The following is a 17311-nucleotide window of genomic DNA, read 5'->3' as shown; positions in this document are numbered from 1 at the left end:
ATGTTCTTGATTTCAAGGTTCTGTTTATGACCTGCACTCAAAGCTGATTGCGAGGAACCACACCCTCTGGCTTGTACACTTGCCTGCATATGGTGCATTCCTGTAAGATCGTAAACCAAGCCGAAGCCGGCTAGTCTCCTGGCCCAGTATTATTCGTTCCAAAGCAGGAAGAAACAGAGCGCTAAGTAAGCAGCTGGGACAACTGTGCGACCATCCTCTTCTTTTCGGGAGGGACGAGACCCCCTCGGAAGGTGATGAGGTCGGGATGTGGGGAGGCTGGAGGCAGCTCTGGAGCGGGGGAGGGGTCCTAGGCAGGGGCGCACGAGGGCGGGGCGGCGCGGGCTGAGCGCGCGGCTTGTTGCTGGGCGACAGAGCGCGTCCGTCCGTTTCCCGGGAGAACGCTCCGGCCCCAACCGGCCCCGCCACCCTCCCAAGACCGGTAGGGTGCCGGGCGGGCGGGGACCGGACCTCCCCGGCACCTGGGGAAGAGAGGAGGCGCCTCGTCGCCCGAGCCGGGTAAGGGGAAGACTCGGGCTGGGGCGCGCGTGACTCAGCCTAGATACTTGGGGAGGGACAGGCTGGGGATATTTGAACTCCCTGACCCACTTTGTGTCTTTCGCATCCTCCCTGACAGTTGCAATGCCTGCAAACTGAGGGCATCAGATGGGGCTGGTTGAGAAGGGGTATGGGGCTGGAGGAGGAGGCAGCGCTTGCCTTAGGTTTTGAGGCTGCAATTAAGGGGTAACTTAACTCCGACTGTGAGCTCCGGTTGAAGAGGCGCTGACAGGCGTGAAAACCCGGTGGAAGGGGAAGGCGGATACGCAGCAGGCTGTGGGGAGACTGGAAAGGGTCCTGAAGGCTAGAGACGGGGCGGAGGCAGAGGCAGTGGGGATCACCGCGAAGGAATGTTGCTTCCATTCCGCAGAGGCGGCTCGTCTGGGGGCAGAACTTCACCTTCCTAGGTGACAGCTCCCACTGGGGCCAATGAGTCTAGTTTCAGAATAGAGAGCCGTTTTCTGAGATTGTCTGGAGACGGAACTCTGGTGAGAAGCAGGACACTCCAACCTAGGATGGAACTATTGCAGCCCACCACTGCAGGATTTTTAAAGAACAATGGGAGTTTTTAAAACTTTTAATAGCGTTCTTTTCCTGTGTATACTTTTATGGAGGTATACTTTATATTCGGTACAATTTGGATAATGTGCAATGTACAGGTGTATAATTTGAGGAATTTTATAAAAAAAAGATTTGTTTATTTGATAGAGCCTTCCATTCTTTGGCTCACTTTTCATGTGGCCCCAGAGTCTAGGGCTGGTCCCTGCTGAAGTCAGAACCCAAGAAATCTATATGAGTCTCGTGCTGGTCACAGGGACCCAGGCACTTGGGTCTTTGTCTGCAGGGATGTGAATCACAAATGGGGTAGCTGGGACTGGAGTTGGCACTCGGATGTGGATGCTGGCATTGGAAGTGGCAGCTTAACCCATGGTGGCACAGTCTAGACTTTCTCATTCTCCCCCCATCTTTCAATTACTGCCATCAAGCTACTATTTTTTTCCTCAGTCCCCTTTACTTTGTGCACTCGCTCGAATCACCCGAAACCAACCAACCAACTATCTGCTGTGCAACACTAGATAATATATTGTCTTTTTTTAGTATTTATATGAAAGGAAGCAAATAGCATGAGTATGTACTCTGTCGTGTTTGACTTTCCTCAACATCATGATTTGTCAGGACTTTGCCTTCATTTCTGTAGCTTACTTGTGTAATTGGATAGACTAAGTTACCCACTTTTTGATTAAGAAAAAATTTTTTTATTGGAGGGACAGAGTTACAGAGAGGAGAGACAGAAAGTTCTCCAATCTACTTCTTCACTTCCCCAATGGCCACAATGGCTGGAGCTGAGCCAATCCAAAGCCAGAATCCAGGAGCTTCTTCCGGATCTCCCACATGCATGCAGGGTCCCAAGGCCTTGGGCCATCCTCCACTGCCTTCCCAGGCCACAAGCAGAGAGCAGGATTGGAAGTGGAGCAGCTGGGCAACAACCAGTGCCCATATGGAATACCGGTGCTTGTAGACAGTGGATTAGTCAATTGAACCATGATACTGCCCCTCCGCTTTGTGAATTTTAAAGTCATTTGCGTTTCTGTGTATATTTTAGAATATTTTAATGTTATTGAATCTTCTAATCTGTGTACATGGTATGTCTGTACTCTTGCTAACAATATTTTAAAATTTTTGGTATAGAAATACTGAACATCATTTGTTAGGTTATTTCCTTAGTGTTTAAAAAGCATTTATTTTAATTGGAAAGGCAGAAGTAGAGAGGGAGAGACAAAGGGAAAGGTCTTTGATCTACTGATTCACTCCCCAAATGACCACAGTGCTGGAACTGTGCTGGTCCGAAGCCAGGATCCAGGAGCTTCCTCTGAGTCTCCCACATGGGTACGGGGTCCCAAGGACTTGGATCAACCTCTGTTGCCCTCCCAGGCCACCAGCAGGGAGCTGGATGGGAAGTGTAGCAGCCTGTACCTGAAACAGTGCCCACATGGAATCCCCGCGCTGCAGTCAGATGCCTAGATACCACTGATTCGCTCCAGTTTTTATTTATTTATTTATTTATTTATTTATTTATTTATTTATTTATTTATTTATGTAGTTTTTGGTGGTGGGGGGAGTGATGCACTAATATAAGTGGGGTTAACTTATTTTTTGATTATTGTCTTCTAGGATAGAAAAACACTTAATTCTACATATAGATCTACTATTGTACAACTCTGATATATTTAATCATTAGTACTAGTTAGTGGTGGTTTGGCAGGTTCCTTAATTTTCACCATGTTCAAGTTGCGGCCTTTCCCTTTTCAGTCTGTATTTCTTTGTTTTGCCATTTTGCACTAGCTAGGATACAGTGTTTAGTAGATAGGGTAAGAGGATGCTTGGCGTCCATCTTCAAAGAAAAAACCGACTTACTATTAGTAGTAAGTTTTTTTTTTTTTTTTTTTCTCTTGAAGATACTCTTAATAATACTCCAAAGCCAGCAGCCAGGAGATTCTTCTGGGTCCCATGTGGGTGCAGGGTCCCAAGGCTTGGGGCCATATTCTACTGCTCTCCCAGGCCACAAGCACGGAGCTGGAAAGGAAGTGGAACAGCTGGGACATGAACTGGTGCCCATATAGGAACCTGGCAGGTACAAGATGAGGACCTTAGCCACTAGGCTACCGGATTTGGCCCAATAAATAAATAAAAAAACAAAACAAAACAAAACGAAACGAAACAAAACTCCCAAGAAGTAGTGACTTAATTCATTGTGCTTTAACACCAGCCCAATATATTTAAAAAAAAAAATTATGGGGGCCGGTGCGATGGCGCAAGCGGTTAAGGTCCTCGCCTTGCACGCCCGGGATCCCATATGGGCGCTGGTTCTAATCCTGGCAGCCCCGCTTCCCATCCAGCTCCCTGCTTGTGGCCTGGGAAAGCAGTTGAGGATGGACTAAGGCTTTGGGATCCTGCACCCATGTGGGAGACCTGGAAGAGGCTCCTGGCTTCGGATCGGCATAGCATCGGCCGTTGCTCTCACTTGGGGAGTGAAACATCAGACGGAAGATCTTCCTCTCTGTCTCTCCTCTCTGTATATCCGCCTTTCCAATAAAAATAAAATTAATCTTAAAAAAAATTATGATTAGGTGTTGACTTTTGTCAAATGTTTTCCCACTATGTAATGAAGTGATTATATATTTTCTTCTATAGTCTATTAATATTTGAATTATTTTGATTTTTCAATCATGTAGTTAAGTCAGATTTTAATGCTAGGATTAATCTCTACTTGTCCAGTGTAGATTATCCTTTGAAATTTCATTTTTGGATTTGATTGGTTAATATGAGTTATTCTTGCTTCAGTGCCCATGAGGAACATTGGTCTACAATTTTATTTTCTTTAAAAGTCTTTTGTCCATTTTGATATCTGGGTTATACATGCATCATAACATTAGTGTCTCTGTCTTCTCTATTTTCTGGAAACATTTGAGTCACAATGATGCTATATATTTCTCAAATATTTGACTACCGTATGGACCTGGAAGTTTCCTCATAAACTTCATTTTCTTTTAGACAAAGGGTCGTTCAGATTTTGTTTCTCTCACCATTTTTGGTAAGTTACACTTTTCATATTCTTTTCATTTTATCTAAAGTTTTAGATTCATATAAAGAGAGAATTATCCAATATATTTTCTTATTATAATAAAGTATCTTTAAGTTCTGTAATGAAAAAAACTCTTTCATTCCTGTTATTATTTATTTTTGTTCTCCTCTTTTTAAATTGTCCAATTCAGGTTGGATCCTATTTTGTTGACTTTTTTAAAACATTAACTTTTGTAAAAAAAAAAATTATTTCCTTTATTTGAAAGGCAGAGCTGAAGACCAAGAAGGAGAGGCAGAGAGAGAGATCTGCTGGTTCACTGCCCAGATGGCCACAGTGGCCTGGGACGAGCCAGGCTGAAGCCAGGAAGCATCTTGGTCTTCTAGGTGGTGGCAGGGGCCCAAGAACTTCCACTGGCTTCCCAGGCCTTTAGCAGGGAGGTGGATCAGAAGTGGAGCAGCAGGGGGCACGCTGATACGGGAATCTGTTTTACCACAATGCCAACAAATGGTAATTAAATGATTACCATTTAATTAGAGCTTTTCCATATTATTCCCTAGCACTCTGATGTGCTGCTTTTTTATTTTTCCTAAAAGCGTTTTCTTTCTTCTTTCATAAGATTAAAGTTGTTAAGATTAAACAATTTGTAACATTTTGCAAATTCACTTTATGTGTAGCTGTTATATACACTTGTACATATACATACAATTTTTCTTTAAACTCAATTTAATATATAATATGGAACTCATTACAACGATTGTAGTGTGAGGAATGAAAGCTAGATATTATAACTCAGTGAAGACAATATTTACAGCTATCTGTATATCAAATAGTATCACATCAGTACATTTTTCCTATCTGTATATTTTAACTTTTCTGCTGTCTTATATTGGATAACTTCCATTGATTTTTTTCTTTCAGTTCATTTTTTTCCTCTGACATTTTCATTATGCTAGTTAAGTTTTTATTGAAAGTATACATTTTCAGATATAAAACTTCTATTTAAGATTTTTTTAAATTTCTCAGCTAAGAGTCTCTGCATTCTTTTTACATTTCCGGTATTTTTATCTTTACTTCTTTGACCATAATTATATTAGCTGTCTTACCATCCTTGTCTAATGATCTCAACTTCTGGTCATTTCTGGATTGGCATCTGGTGATTATTTTTGCTTTAAGAATGGGTCTTTTTCTATGCCAAGCATTTGTGGGTCCACCCTGGATCTCATTCACATTTTGCCATGTAGAGTACGGGTTGGGCTGTGTTGACTGTGAAGCATGTTGGTGCTTTCCGTTTGGTAAGCAGCTCAGCGGGCTGGACTTGGGACAGCCTCTGCCTCTCTCCCTGCCGTTGGCAGTGTTCTTTCACTGTCTCAGTTCAGCTTGTTCAGTCTGACCCAGTATACATGGTTCAAAGGTCAGTCTGGGACTTGTGTGGGGTTTAAACACAGAATTAGGGGATTATGTTCTTTGGCTTGCCCTCCTCTGCGATTTCTCTCTCCCTTCTCAGTGATGGTCATTGCCCAAATCTCCTCTGTGACTCTTCTGGTTGGGATGATGAGTTTAGCAAGGCTTTTGCCACCTGCACGTCGCAATTCTTCAATTGCAGATTGCATTTAAGGAAAGCTACAGAAAGCCTGGGAACTCACTTTCAGGCTCCCCCCCCCCACCCCCACCCCCTTTTATTGGCTCTGCCACAGTCTGTGAGCTTTTGTTTACTCCTGGGAGTCTTGGATAGTTTTTTTTTTTAAATATATATATAATATATATATATATTTTAATTCAGGACTTAGAAGTTGTTTAGAGAGAGTTTGAATTGTAAAGGGTAGCTGGGAATTCCCCCAACAGAGAAATCTCCTTTCCGTTGTTTCACTCTCTCAGTGGGGCTTGGCCTGGCTGAAACCAGGAGCCTTGAACTCGGTCCTCGTCTCTTATGTATTCAACTACTTGAGCTATAAATTGCTGCTTCACTTGGTGGATATTAACAGGAAGCTGACATTGGAAATAGAGCCAGGACTTGACTGTACACACTGCTCCCCCTGCCCCATTCTTAAAGTATTTATTAGATGGGTGGGGTAGGCTAGAGGCAGACAGAGAGAGAGAGAACAAAAACCAGTCTGCTCCCATTTGCCAGTTCACTGCACAAATGCTGGCAACAGCCAGGGATGGGACAGGCAGATAGGCAGGAACTCAGATCTCCCATGTGGGGAGCAACAACTCAATTACTTGAGCTAGTACCGCTAACTTCTAGGATATTCGTTGATAGGAGGCTGAAATCAGAAGTCAGAGGTCAATTCAAGGAACTCTGATGAAGAATGTAGGTGTCCCAGCTGGTGTCTTCAACACTGGGCTAAATGCCCGCTTGCCATTTCCTTCTGCCTCCTTTCTCCTCTCACCCCTCCCCTCCCCTCTCTCCTCCTGTCTCCTCCCTTTCTCTCCTCTCCTCTCCTCTCCTAGCCTCTCCTTGTCTCCCCTTCCCTCTCCTCTCCTCCCCTTCCCTCCCCTCTTCTCCTCTCTCCTCTTCTCCTCTCCCCTCCTCTTCTTTCATGATCTCTCCTCTCTCTTCTCCTAGTTATGTTTTTCAAAGGCAAAGTGACGGGGAAGGTGGTGATATGGTGATATCTTCTCTCTGCTAGTGTATTGCCCAACAACCAGGGTTAAACCAGACCAAAGCCAGGAGCCAGGAGCTCTGTCCAGGTCTCCTACATGGGTATCAGGAACCCAGGTACTTGAACCATCTTCCACGGCCTTCCTGGCTCATTAGTAGATAGCTGGATTGGACATATAATGTAGCTGGGACTTGAACTGATACACTGATATGTGATGTGGGCTTCCCATGCAGTGGCTTAACCTGCTGTGCCATAACTCATAATTTAGCCTTTGTTTTGTGCATCCTTTCTAATGAGCACATCTAACTGGTACTTACTATTATTGAAATTATTAGTAATGATATTAGGAATTTAAGGCAGCAATATAGGATTTTATGGAAAGTGTGGAAAAATAAAATATTACTGTTATTCCACTTTTAAAAAATATTTATTTTATTTTTTATTTGAAAGGAAGATTTACAGAGAGGAGAGACAGAGAGATCTTCCATCTGCTGGTTCACTTCCCAATTGGCCACAATGGCTGGAGATGAGCTGGTCTCAAGCCAGAATCCAGGAGCTTCTTCCATATCTCCCACATGGACACAGGGGCCAAAAACGCTTGGGCCATCCTCTACTGCTTTCCCAGGCCATAAGTATGGAGCTGGATCAGAAATGAAACAGCTGGATATTATGGGATACTGGCGCTGCAGACAGAAGCTCAACTTACTATGTCACAGCACCAGCCCCTGTTATTCAATTATTTAAAAAAGAGTTATTTATTTTTATTGGAAAGTCAGATATACAGAGAGGAGGAGACACAGAGAGGAAGATCTTCCATCCGTTGATTCACTCCCCAAGTGAGTGCAACAGCCATTGCTGAGCTGATCTGAAGTCAGGAGCCAGGAGCTTCTTCCAGGTCTCCCAAATGGGTGCAGGGTCCCAAGGCTTTGGGCCGTCCTCGACTGCTTTCCCAGGCCACAGGCAGGGAGCTGGCTGGGAACTGGAGCAGCCACTACACAAATCAGCACCGAAATAGGATCCTGGCGCATGCAAGGCGAGTTTAGCTGCTTAGGCTACCACTCTGGGCCTGTTAGTCCATTTTTAAAAGCAAAGCTATTAATATATTTGCATATATATTTCCTTTTAGGCTTTTTGGTAAATTATGATGGAGAGAAGCAGATCTCATTTCTGCCACCTTTTTTTCCCCAAAGAAAATATTTTCAGAACATTTTTACTTTCTTTGCAATGCTGCAGATTTTCCTAGATGAGACAGACTGTTGCTGGGCTTCAAAGTGTCTTTTGGCATGTTAGTGTTGTGCGTTGAAAGTTAACTTTGTCCTGAAATTTAGGAAGTAAAGTGAGATATTTGGCTGTAGACCTCCATTCAACATTAATATCCTACAGAGCTACCAGGAGCTGCACGTTTTCTGTGTCTTCTGGTAGAGTACAGGAACAAGTGCAAACACCTGGCACTTAAGGCTTGGCACATAGCCTACCAGGAGGCTCACACAGCCTTCTCTTCCTAACTCTGCTGGGAAGGGGGTCAAAGCTCCCCAGCCCCCAGGCGTTCGGCCCCTGCAATTCCAGAGACTTTCCTGCCTCCCCCTGCCCCCCCTTTTATCTTTCCCTTGGAGAAATTGCACATCTTGGGGGTAGCTTTTTTTTTTTTTTAAATCCCAACCACCACCATGTGTATGTTGGACTGACACTAACAAAAGTCCCCTGTTTGGTAGGTCTCATTGGTCAAGATGTCCATGATCCCGAAGCACTTTGGACTGAAACCCAGAGAAGAATCGTACATATTTAAAGAGCTTGAGAAGCTTCGCCAGGATACTAAGAAGGATTTTCTCAGACTCAAGCACAAGTTAGCCTCCAGGCCGCTCTTAGAGGAAGCACCCATTCGCCTCCTTCAGGCCCCGGACTCAGTCCACCTTGCAGGCCAGAAGTCGGTTTCCCCTGCTGGAGTCGGGGTGCTACCAGCGCCCCCTTTGGTCAGAGGACCCGAGGCCCATGAGCAGGAGAGGCTCCCAAGTGCCGCGCGCCCCCGGGGCCTGGGCGAGGCGGCCGCGCGGCCGAAGGCCCGGGTATTCCGCCCCCACGAGTTCTACTTGCGGAGCTCCGCGTTCCGCCGCTACCCCTTCCAGAAGAAGCCGCCGCTCATCGCCTCCGGGGTGGGCACCTCGAAACCTGTGGTCCTGCTGCCGCCGCCCGCACCGCTCGTCAGGCCCAGGGCGCGCCCGGTGCCCTTGACCCCGCGCCCCGCGGCGTCCAAGCAGGCCACAGACTCGGCCCGGGCGTACGAAGTTCTCCAGGAGCGGGCTCCATCCGCTGACACGCGCAGGGCCAACGCCAGGAAGACCAGCTCCCTTTCCAGCGAGGACAGCGACGTGGCCCCGAGCAGGTGGAGGCACGTGAGGATCACCACCCACTACCTGAGCCAGCTTTCCCGCGGCGAGGCCGGGGAGGCGGCCGGGCTCAGGGCCCAGCGCACCAGCCGCCAGGCCAGCGACGGTTTGGAGGCCTCCTGGCTGACCCTGCCGCCCCGGCGACCGACCCCCACGTCCTTCAAGGAGATCTTCACCTCGCTGTACTCGGAGACCCAGCTAGCCTCTGACCAGACCATCAAAGAGCTCATCCAGAGCATCCTGGGCCCGAGCTACGACTTCAGAGTGGAAGTAGGTGAAGCCCTGACGGCTGTAATGTTTGTCTTGCGTAAATGGAGCTAACGTTAGGATGATGAGTTCATTGTGCACGATATTTCAGACGGCCCAAGAGTTGCTGTAACGCCAAAACGCTGCGGTGTTGTTCAGCTTCCTGGCGGTTGGTTTGCGTTTGATTTTTCCATCAAGGGAGTATGTCCTCTTTTCAAAGTAAAAGAGATTTCCCGGTTTAAAGCACATGAATAGGGATTTGCAAAAAAAAAAAAAAAAGAAAACGCTAATTGAAAGTTTATTTTGGTGCAGGAAACTTGGAATGCACGTGTAGCTTTTGCACACTTTCCATGGACTTCTTGAAGACCTGTAATAGATCATTAGGAGCGTTCCGCTTTAAAAGCGTCATGATTATTTAATCTTGAGCTAACAGATACAAACTCAATCCTTTGCAGGTAGTCATTAGCGTTATAGTGAATTACAGTGATTAATATCCTGAAAGCAGGGTAGCCCTCTTAAGAAATTTAATTACAGTTATGTGCGATTTTCAGTGAAAACCATTTTCTTGAAATGTTTATTTAAAAAATATGTGTTTTCTTCCCGCCCCCCCCCAAGACACTCACACATACTCTGACACTATGGGGCGCACGTTAAGTGTTTTTTTTTTTTTTGGTCCCAACAACAGCCACGTGAGGTAGATAGGTAACAGCCTAGGTTTTACTTACTGGACCTTCCTGCTTTTCCTGAGGCTCAAGGAACTGCAGAGTGTCCTGTGGTTGATGCGTGGTGGAGTTGGACTCCACTGCAGGTGTTTGTTCCTAGAGGCTACCCTGGGGTCATGCCCAGGATGGTTCATTTGTTGACGATGATGAGTTCCTGGCAAGAAGTAAAGCAATATAGGGTAATAGTTGAGATTTTGTGTATTACCTAGATTTTGTTCTGGCAGAGACATTGAAAGCAAAGAAAAAAAAAGAGAGAAGTAGGGCCATTTGAACCATACAACTCAAAGGAAAAAATGAGACACAAAGCCTTTGTAAGCATGACAGTAAGAAGGAGGAAGATTCTGTTACTGTTCTTGGCCACAGCTCTAGCTCTCTTGTTAGTACACAGAAGACTGCTGCCACGGTGTGTCTTTAAGATGGCTCCAGCTTCAGGACATAGTCTTGGCTGTGATTTAAGGAATGCAGTCATAAAGAGAAGCAAAAACACGTACGGACAAGAGTCCCCACTGTTGTCTTTTTTTTTTTAAAGATTTATTTTTATTATTTTTTTTTTATTGGAAAGGCGGATATACAGAGAGGAGAGACAGAGAGGAAGATCTTCCGTCCGATGATTCACTCCCCAAGTGAGCGCAACGGACCGATACTATGCCGATCCGAAGCCAGGAGCCTCCCACGCGGGTGCAGGGTCCCAAAGCTTTGGGCTGTCCTCGACTGCTTTCCTGGGCCACAGGCAGGGAGCTGGAAGGGAAGCGGGGCTGCCGGGATTAGAACCGGCGCCCATATGGGATCCCGGGCGTGCAAGGCGAGGACTTAACCACTTGCGCCACCGCGCCGGGCCCACCCACTGTTGTCTTTGACCTAACGTCTGTGAGAAGAGTATGACAAATGTTCTGAATTAAGACCCAACCCCCTTCTCCCTGGTTACTGAACCAGGTTAGTGTGACTGACTCTGCAGGTCATTGCAAGTGGGTGTTTTGAATGAGATTTTCTGCACAGCTGTTAGACAAAACCTTCAGGGATGCTCACTGAGCAGCCTTCGCCAAGAGACAAGGCGTAGATGCACTGGGGTAGACCCCATGCTTTATGGCACAGTTATGATACTTTGATGGGAAAAGGAGCCAAGATGAGAAACTGGATAAAAGACCTGAATGGTTGTGGCCTGTTAATACTTCAGACCAGAACCCCCAAGAAAGAGTGCCATTTGAAGGGTTCAGCTGGAATGAGGAGTAAACAAAAGGAGAATATCAAATGAATGTTGAACATCAGAACAATGCATTCTGTTCTTATACCCACAGTGCTCATGTCTCTTGTGTATGTTTGGTTTTTGGTGCTTCATTTACCTGATTTTTTTTTTCATGTAGGAGAGTGGCATGGATTATGGGCTGTTAAAACCAGGAGCCTGGAACCCTAGTTCTGTGCTGTGGGGCACGGATGGTATCAAACATGGCAGTCCCAACCCTACCGTCCATTGTCTGCGTTATTCAGATTCATATCCTGTCTCTCTCTCTCTCTCTCAATGCAGTTTGGATTCTTTGGTGCTTTTTAAAATTCTGCTTCTGTCTAACTCCAACAGAAACAGAAATTTGATTAGGGGGAGAATGGAGTTGTGGATGGGCATATGAGCATGATAAATGTGAAAGTGGTATCTAAATAATGATTTTTTTTTTTAAAAAAAAGTTTTAGGATTAGAATCTGATCATTTGCTTTAAAATTTGGAGTGTATATAACTTGATGTTCTCTCTAGGGACAGCAAGCATGGCGCCTTGCTGTGGAAGTTTTAAAGTGGAACCAAAGAGAAAACCACTGGCAGAATTATTTCTGTTTTAGACCTCGGGCGAAGTCATTTTAGACTCTTCATTCAAAGTTTCCCACACAGGAATCAGGAGATACACAAATATCTGAAGACTGAACTTAGCAATCAGATATAGGTCAGACATTTAAACCAGAATTTTCACCTTTAGCATTTTCAAATGTTGGACTAAATGGTTCTTCAATGTGGGTAGCTATCTTATGAATTGTAGCATATTTCAAAGTGTCCCTGGCACCCACCTATCCACTAGATAATAGTAACACCAAGTGTTCAATAAAAAAAAGTCATTTGAGGTGGCGATTTGGTTTAGGAGTTAGGTTGTCTGATCAACAATCTAAGTACCAACCTAATGTTATCAACACTGTATTATTGAAATATGTTAACAGATACCAACTTCTAAGCAAAGTATGGAATTTGAGCCCAGAAAAAAATTTTTTAAAGATTTATTTATTTTTATCACAAAGTCAGATATACAGAGAGGAGGAGAGACAGAAAGGAAGATCTTCCTCCAATGATTCATTCCCCAAGGGAGCGCCACGGCCGGTACTGCGCCGATCTGAAGCTGGGAACCAGGAACCTCTTCTGGGTCTCCCACGCTGGTGCAGGGTCCCAAGGCTTTCCCAGGCCCCAAGCAGGGAGCTGGATGGGAAGTGTGGCTACCGAGATTAGAACCGGCACCCATATTGCATCCCGGCGCGTTCAAGGCGAGGACTTTAGCCGCTAGGCCATGCCGCCGGGCCCGAGCCCAGAAAATTTTATTATAGATACTGGCAAGTATATTTCAGTATTTATGAACATATGGAAAGACAAAGGAAAAAGAATAGCTAACAATAGCTTAAAAAAGAAGAAAAAATGGAAAGCATTAGTGTGCCTCACTTCGAGCTGTGTCATATAGGTACAGTAATCAAGACGGTATGGTCTCGGTGGAGGGAGAGTTGGAAAGATCAGTGGAATAGAATAGAGAATGAAGAAATATATTCATCTACCTCTTCCCAGCTGGTTTGATAAAGGTGAAAGAGCAGCTCAATGGAGGAGTGATCACTTTGATACCAAATACTGCTGGTTAGCAAGTGGGTTTCACAGACAAAACAGGACTTCTACCAAAGTCTTCCCTTATTTCAAAATCAGCTTCAAATAGATCATGGACTGAGGCGTGAAGCTAGAACACTGTCAGGAAAAAAAAATAAGAGAGTATCTTACGGCTTTAATGTCAAAGGATGCTTGGATTTGAAACTAAAAGCATGATGCTTAAATGCAAAAATGACAAATTAGACTTTTTCCAAATTAATTTTTTTCTCTTGTCTATGAAAGACTCTATTCAGAGGACGTAAAGAGGTTGTGGGCTAGGAGGAAATGTCTGTAAGCCACATCCACAGCAAAGGGCTGGTGTCCAGGACTTGTAAAGAGCTCTCAGCAGTAAAATATCCAATTAGAAAGCAGATAAAATGGGGTGGGTGTTGAGCCTAGAAGATATCTGCATCCCACGTTGGAGTATCCAGAGTCAATATCTTTCTGCAGCTCCTGACTCCAGTTTTCTGCTAACACAGACCTTGGGAAGTGAAGGTCATGGCTCAAGTTTTTGAGTCCCTGCCACTAATGTGGGAAACCTGGATTAACTTTCTCTGGCATCCATCCCAAGTCGTTGTAGGTCTTTGGGAAATGAACTGTCAGATGGGAGCTCTGCCTACTTGCCTGCCTGTTACTCTGCCTCTCATATAAATAAGTAAGTAATAAAAAGTTTAAAAAAAGGAATTGGGCAAAAGATATAAACAGACATTAACTTGGGAGTATATACAGATGGAGTGTAAGCACACACACACACACACACACAAAAAGACATTCCATATCATTCACCTTTAGAAGATGCAAGTCAGGACCACTATGATACCAGTGAACAATTATGAGAATGTCTAAAATACACAAAATGCAACACCACCAATTCTAGCAGGGATACAGAGATACAAGGTCACTCATAAATTGTTGATAGACACTGTTACAGCCACTCTGAAAAGCAGTTGGAAGTGTTTTTTTTTTTTTTTTTTTACGGTAATGCCCGCATTACCACGTGATCTAGCAGTTGTGACAGAGAAGGGAAAACTTACTGTTCACAGCAGCGTCCTCAGTAACAACCCAAAAGTGCAACCAAAGCTAGATGCTCCTCAAGGAGTAAATATACGTACTACCCTGCCAGAGGAAGAGATTGAAGTGTTGATACCTGCAACAGCTCGGGTGAATCTGCAGTTATGCCGAGGAAGAAGGGCCCACTTCCAGAAGTCAGGCACTGTATGATTTCATTTATACGACATCTTTGAAATGACAGAATTGTAGAAATGAGCAGGTTTGTGCTTGCCCGGACAGAGAAGGAAGCAGGGAAGTGTGTGCGGCTCTCGAAAGGGCAACATGAGAAATTCCTATGGTGGTGGAAATGTTTCTGTAGCTGAACTCTCAGTGCCAATATCCTGGTTGTGATTTTCTGTAATTTTTCACAGTGTTATCACTGGGGAAGGCTGAGTAAAGAGTGCTACGGATCTTTCTGTATGATTTTTTAAATAACTAAATATGCATCTATGTCTCGAAATAGAAACTTGAATGATAGGAGCAGATTCTTTATAAAAGTCAGGAGGGAGTAATGGTGTATTCTCTCCTAACGCGGTCCTTAACTCCCCAAACTAACCAGTACTTCTTGCTCATCCTGTACATATTCCACATTCAAGATATTCTTCTATATAAACGTGAGACTATACTATATCCATTATTTGGCAACATATTGACCTCTCAGTGGATAAACATCCACATGTATCATTTGTAATGTACCCTTTTGAAAAGATGCATTTTATTTAAAAGTATTTAATGTTTTCTTGTTTCTCTCTCTTTTTAAAGCTTTATTTATTTGAAGGGCCAAATAATAGAAAGACGGTGAGAGACAGAGACAAAGAGAGAGCTGCTGATTCACTTGCCAAATGATTGCAACAGTCAGGGCTGAGCCTGGCTTAAGTTAGGATCCTGGAGCTTCCCCTTTCTGGGTCTCCCACATGAGAGAAGAGGCCCAAGGACCTGCGCCATTTTTGGCTGCTTCCTGGGGCCACATTAACAGGAGACTGGATCAGAAGTGGAGCAACAAAGGCTAGAACTGGCATCCACATGGGATGCCAGTAATGGTGACTATCATGTTGAGATTTGAAGATACAATGCAGTACACACCTCTACTTGAAAATTAAAGATGAACTCCCAATGAAACGTTAAATATATTTCGACCATAGGATGCTAAACTTAATGCTTTTAAATCTTATGGCTGGTCTGAGGCTTTGTGATCTTTGTGTGGCAGATGAGCCGGTACATTAGCTAGTGAGCCTCTAAGTTACGATCTAACACACCGTGGAGTGTTGATGCTTTCTCAGGGTATTTTTGTGATACTACAATCCTTAATTTTCATTAATCTGTGTAAAACTAGAGGGCAGGAAAAAAAAAACCCTACAGAAAACAGATCTTATACAATTGCTTACTGTGTAAAATTGGTATCAGGGCTTAGAATAATATGGTTGCCTTGATATCACTTTGCACCAATTGTAATATCCAAGTTGTGTCCCATTGACTTATTGTAAATGGGAAACTGTTTATATTTTATCACTGAAAAGTGTAGTATTTGAAGTCAGCCATTCTGTAGCTGCAAACAGCCTGAAGCTAGGCAGCTGTATTCTTCACAGTATTTGTTTTATAGCAGAATAGGTAAACATGTGGGTTTTAAGGCTGGGTGGATAAACAGTTTTGACAGTAAAATAAAAAACTTGAGCACTAGCCAACCACAGTCATGTTTAAGCATCTCTTATCCCAAATGAAAACAGTCTAATAAACCTGCACAACACATTTTAACATCATGTAAGATGTCTGTTTCATTTTAGGGGGGATATTCTTTTATATGTATCTGGCCTTCTCAGTTCATTGTGAAGTATGTTGAATCTTGATCTGGTAGGAGAGAGGAGAGGTTTCACATTTTCTGTGATTTTTTAAAAAATGAGTTTTTGTGGGTGTGGTAGGAGAAATATTAAATTCTTAGTCTGATTAATTGAAATTAGCAATATATGTTTTCATTTATTAACTTTTTTGGGTGTCATATTTTACTTTGTGTTCTTGTTTATGGAAAAGAGCTTTAGAGTCCTGATGATAAATTTCCCATGATGTTTACCCTCTATTTTTGTTGAAATATTGTCTACAGCTTGAAGGTAATAATTTATTATGGATAACAAAACTGAGAACCAGTGTGAAAAAATGGGTTTTGCAAGGCCAGACACATAAGCACTATAGTTGGTACTAGGACTGTTTTAGTTTCCCGACTTCTAGTTTGGTTTTTTTTTTTCAAGATTTCTTCCTTTTTTTTTAGTTGAAAGGCAGATTTACAGAGAGACAGAGGGAATGAGAGAGAGAGATCTTCCATTCTCTTGTTCATTTCCCAAATGGTTGAAATGGCCAGAGATGAGCTGACCCAAAGTCAGGAGCCAGAAACTTCCTCTGGATCTCCCTATGGACTTGAATCATCTTCTGCTTTTCCAGTCCTTAAGCAGGGAACTGGGTTGAAGTGGAGCAATGGGGACACTAACCGGTGCCCATATGGGATGCTGGTACTACAGGCAGATAATGAGTGTATTAAACCACGGTGTCTTCTCCTCAGTATAGTTTCTATTTCTACATCAACTTTATGGCACTTTCTTTTCTCCCTGTCCTTCATCATTGCTTCCTGTTTTCTTTCTCATTGCCTTATGTCCCTGAGCCCAGGTTTCCAGAATAATTTCTGGTCTTGAGATGACTGTATAAGTGGGAGGATTGTTGTATTGTACTGTGTTGCTATGGCCTTGTGGCCTCTTGCTAGATACTTTTGAGCCCAGAGCTTTTGGACCTCAGCAAAAACAAAAGATTTGCCCAAAGAGTCCTTTAGTGTTTGTAGAGATGATGGGAATGGCATAGCATGCAGGCTGGGAACTAAAGATAGAATTTTTAAAAATTTCTTTAAAAAATTATTATTATTATTATATTATTATTATTATTATTACAATTTTGTATAGGCTGGGACTCCCCCCTACAAACTCCCACCCCTGTCAGATTCTTCCCATATTGTTACAACAACGTAGTCCTTCATAAGGAATCATAATTCCATCAGTCTTATTTAAGTGTACCCTGACATTGTTGGTACAGACGAAATGTCAAAAATTAGTTGACTATACATGTGTGGGCTTCCTTCTGGTGTTTCTATTCTGTTCCACTGATATTCTTCTCTGTTTCTGTACCAGTACCAGACTGTTTTGATAACCACTGCTCTGTAGCATATCTTGAGGTCTGGAATTGTGATTCCTCCAGCTTGATTTCTATTTTTTCAGGATAGCTTTAGCTATTCGTGGTCTTTTGTGGTTCCAGAT

At 43.7% G+C, this 17311-nt stretch overlaps 1 protein-coding gene across 1 annotated transcript in view; it reads left to right on the top strand.

The window, feature by feature from the left end:
• Positions 1–8468: 8468 nt before the first annotated feature.
• TTC6 (tetratricopeptide repeat domain 6) overlaps positions 8469–17311 on the top strand; it is a 143767-nt gene continuing 134924 nt past the window's right edge. The window contains exon 1 of the mRNA XM_040970063.1: positions 8469–9395. Coding sequence (XP_040825997.1) covers positions 8469–9395 — 927 coding nt within the window. The remainder of the gene's footprint in view (positions 9396–17311) is intronic.

The sequence above is a fragment of the Ochotona curzoniae genome, unplaced genomic scaffold (genome assembly GCF_017591425.1).
Source record: "Ochotona curzoniae isolate NIBS_2020 unplaced genomic scaffold, NIBS_Ocur_1.0 scaffold_4701, whole genome shotgun sequence".
Lineage (NCBI taxonomy): Eukaryota > Metazoa > Chordata > Mammalia > Lagomorpha > Ochotonidae > Ochotona > Ochotona curzoniae.
This window is presented reverse-complemented; position numbering and strand designations above follow the sequence as displayed.